General features: G+C 34.2%; 1 protein-coding gene across 1 annotated transcript; it reads left to right on the plus strand.

The window, feature by feature from the left end:
• Positions 1-852: 852 nt before the first annotated feature.
• On the plus strand, positions 853-2,142 carry LOC131032430 (uncharacterized). Its single transcript, XM_057963396.2, has one exon. It carries the CDS (start codon positions 853-855, stop codon positions 2,140-2,142), a length of 1,290 nt encoding a protein of 429 aa, XP_057819379.2.
• Positions 2,143-2,630: the final 488 nt, after the last annotated feature.

Genomic DNA, 2,630 nt, shown 5'->3' on the forward strand with positions numbered 1-2,630 from the left:
TTAAAAAATAAAGTGCTTGAGCCCATGAACCATGAATATCCTAGGAAGATGGTGCCCTATTCTTCTTTAGTTTCTAAAATAATAACAAAATAGCCTTGTTTACATGGCAAAAGCTTATATGTAGATATTTTGGACCCTCACACCAAAGAGATACAGTTTCTAGCACTGAGGCTCAAACAGTTGAATCCATGCAAATCTCTAAAGTAGAGCATAGTCTAACATAGTGGTAATGGAGTTCAACACATTTTCTAGAAGATCTTTGACTTCTGGTGTAGATTTCAATTGAGTTAAGAAAGCATTGATGAAAGCTCAAACTATTAAAGATATTTATTTTTTGAAGTAACTTACTTTTGAAAATATCAAAACTAACCTTCTTGACTATGAACAAGAAAAAGATGAAGAGAAGAACATATAAAAGTTGAGAAAGGAAGCAATATGCCTTCTTGCTATTGAAACCCAAAAATACAAAAATGCACTCTACAATAAAACATTTTTTAAACCGAGACCTACCTTAATCAACTTCTTATCATTTCTAATAGCTACTATCACTAAACATAACTATTAAGAAGGTTCTTCATAAATAAAAATCTATAAGAAAATTATATCATTGACGGTGAATTTCGAAATTTTAACGTGGAAACATAGGTCGGCGAATTACTTCTCACATTCCATGGTTTTTTTTCCCCCGTGATATAAAAGTAAGAATTGAAAACACATGTTTAATAAATTTCTATTCGAAATAGATTTCTAACATTCTCTGTGACATAATAATATATACGACTCCGTAGCGAATAAAGTTTCTGTATAGAAGCGGCATTAATTCTGGAATTACTATCAATTTTTTATAAGACGATGGCAGAGGAAGGGAAGAGTTGTTCAGAAGTTTACAACATTGCCCACAAACTTCAGAGTCGCGAGATTGGTAACAGGTTGGTATTGACAAATGCTCATTCTCAGATTAAGTTCCGCAATTTTCAGTTGCAGGAAGAGTTTTATACAAAACAAGCATACGAGATTGTACAAATAATTTCAGCTGGAAGTATTATATTTGCTTTGGCAGAATCAGGTATCTGTGCTGCATTTGATAGAGACAGAAATAAAAGGCTTTGCTACTTGAATTTATATCCAGGTGACCATATTCAAAGGTTGCACTATAACAGGGAAAATAATTCTCTCATCACACTATCAACTCATGCTTCTGATATAAACTCGATCAACTGCAGAACAACCCCACTTGACTACATTAGAAGAGCTCAACCAGATGCTGGCTTTGCTTTGTTTGAGGGTGAAAAGCTGACTTGGCCTGATTTCGTAATATTTGATAATATCAATGGGATAGCTCTTACTTTTTCAGCTCGAGCTGATATTTACAAGGTGTTCGATTTGAAAAGCTATACATACTTGTACTCCATATCTGCCAAAGAAATTGAAGGAATAAAGATCGCTTCTGGTCTAATGCTCTTAATATCAAAAAGAAGTGCTTGTGGAAGCATTCTTCCTCTGAAGATCTTATCTATACAGGATGGCAAAATTTTGAAATCTTTTCATCATGAATTACTACCCAATAAAAAGGTAAATTTTGTTGAGCTGTTTTATGACAAGATACTCGTAAAACAAGAGAATGAATGCCTGCAAATGGTTGATGTTCATAGTGAAAAGATGATTGAGTTGAGGAAGCAAGAGTTTGAGAAGCATTCAACAATTCTTTTATCCTCTCATGCGAAACGATTATTCTTGACATTTCACATTGAGACTGTTTTTGTATGGAATTTGCAAGGAGAGGTGGTTGCATCTTACAGAAACCACTCGATACGGCTTTCTGGTACTAGCATAAGTATCGTTCAGTTGACTCGTGATGAAGAGCTGCTCCTTTCTTACACCAAAGTCGGTGAGTCCCTTGAGGCAGATAAAAGAGACTGCTCAATAAACATTATCAACATCTTGACTGGAAATTGCTATGCCAAGATTGGTGGCAATGACCTAGATGTGGGTATAAGTTGCAGGAATCGACCTAATCTATCAGTAACCCAGAGCACCTTACAAGATGTTCTTGAAGACATTACTGCAATTTTCTATGACGAGGACAGAAATGAAATTTATACAGGCAATACAGGAGGCTTTGTACATGTCTGGTCAAACTAAATGATACTAAGAAAGTGATGATTATTTTGCATTATAAGAAGTTAAGAGATGGTTAGTCTCTCTCCTGTTTGGAAGGGCTTGCCGTTGTAATTTTAGAATTCAGGAATTGAAATTAAAGCAGTAACCAAAAAATTCTGAATATCTGTACTAATTAATCCCAGATGTAAGAAACATTAACTTATCTATTAGCAGTAGCCATCATTCAATAACAGTCTGAGTTAAATAATTTATTTTGTTATGATATTAAAAAATTGAAATCTTCACTGCTTAATTTATAAATTGAAATCTAAAATTTAACGATCGATGTGGTAGGTTTGATTCCACCATGGAATCCCACGGAGTGCAATCAACCAGCCTCTAATACAAAATATTCGAAGGAAAAGTTGAACCTGATTTGGAGAGAAATGCTTTACCTCATTCGCATCACATTGCAACCAATGTATATTCAGCATTTAACAAAAATATCCTTTCCATTATGCTTTAATGGA

The sequence above is a fragment of the Cryptomeria japonica genome, chromosome 11 (genome assembly GCF_030272615.1).
Source record: "Cryptomeria japonica chromosome 11, Sugi_1.0, whole genome shotgun sequence".
Classification (NCBI taxonomy): Eukaryota; Viridiplantae; Streptophyta; class Pinopsida; order Cupressales; family Cupressaceae; genus Cryptomeria; species Cryptomeria japonica.

Bases quoted from the DNA above. Each gene is read 5' to 3' on its own strand.
- LOC131032430 (XM_057963396.2), top strand. From the start codon at position 853: ATGGCAGAGGAAGGGAAGAGTTGTTCAGAAGTTTACAACATTGCCCAC.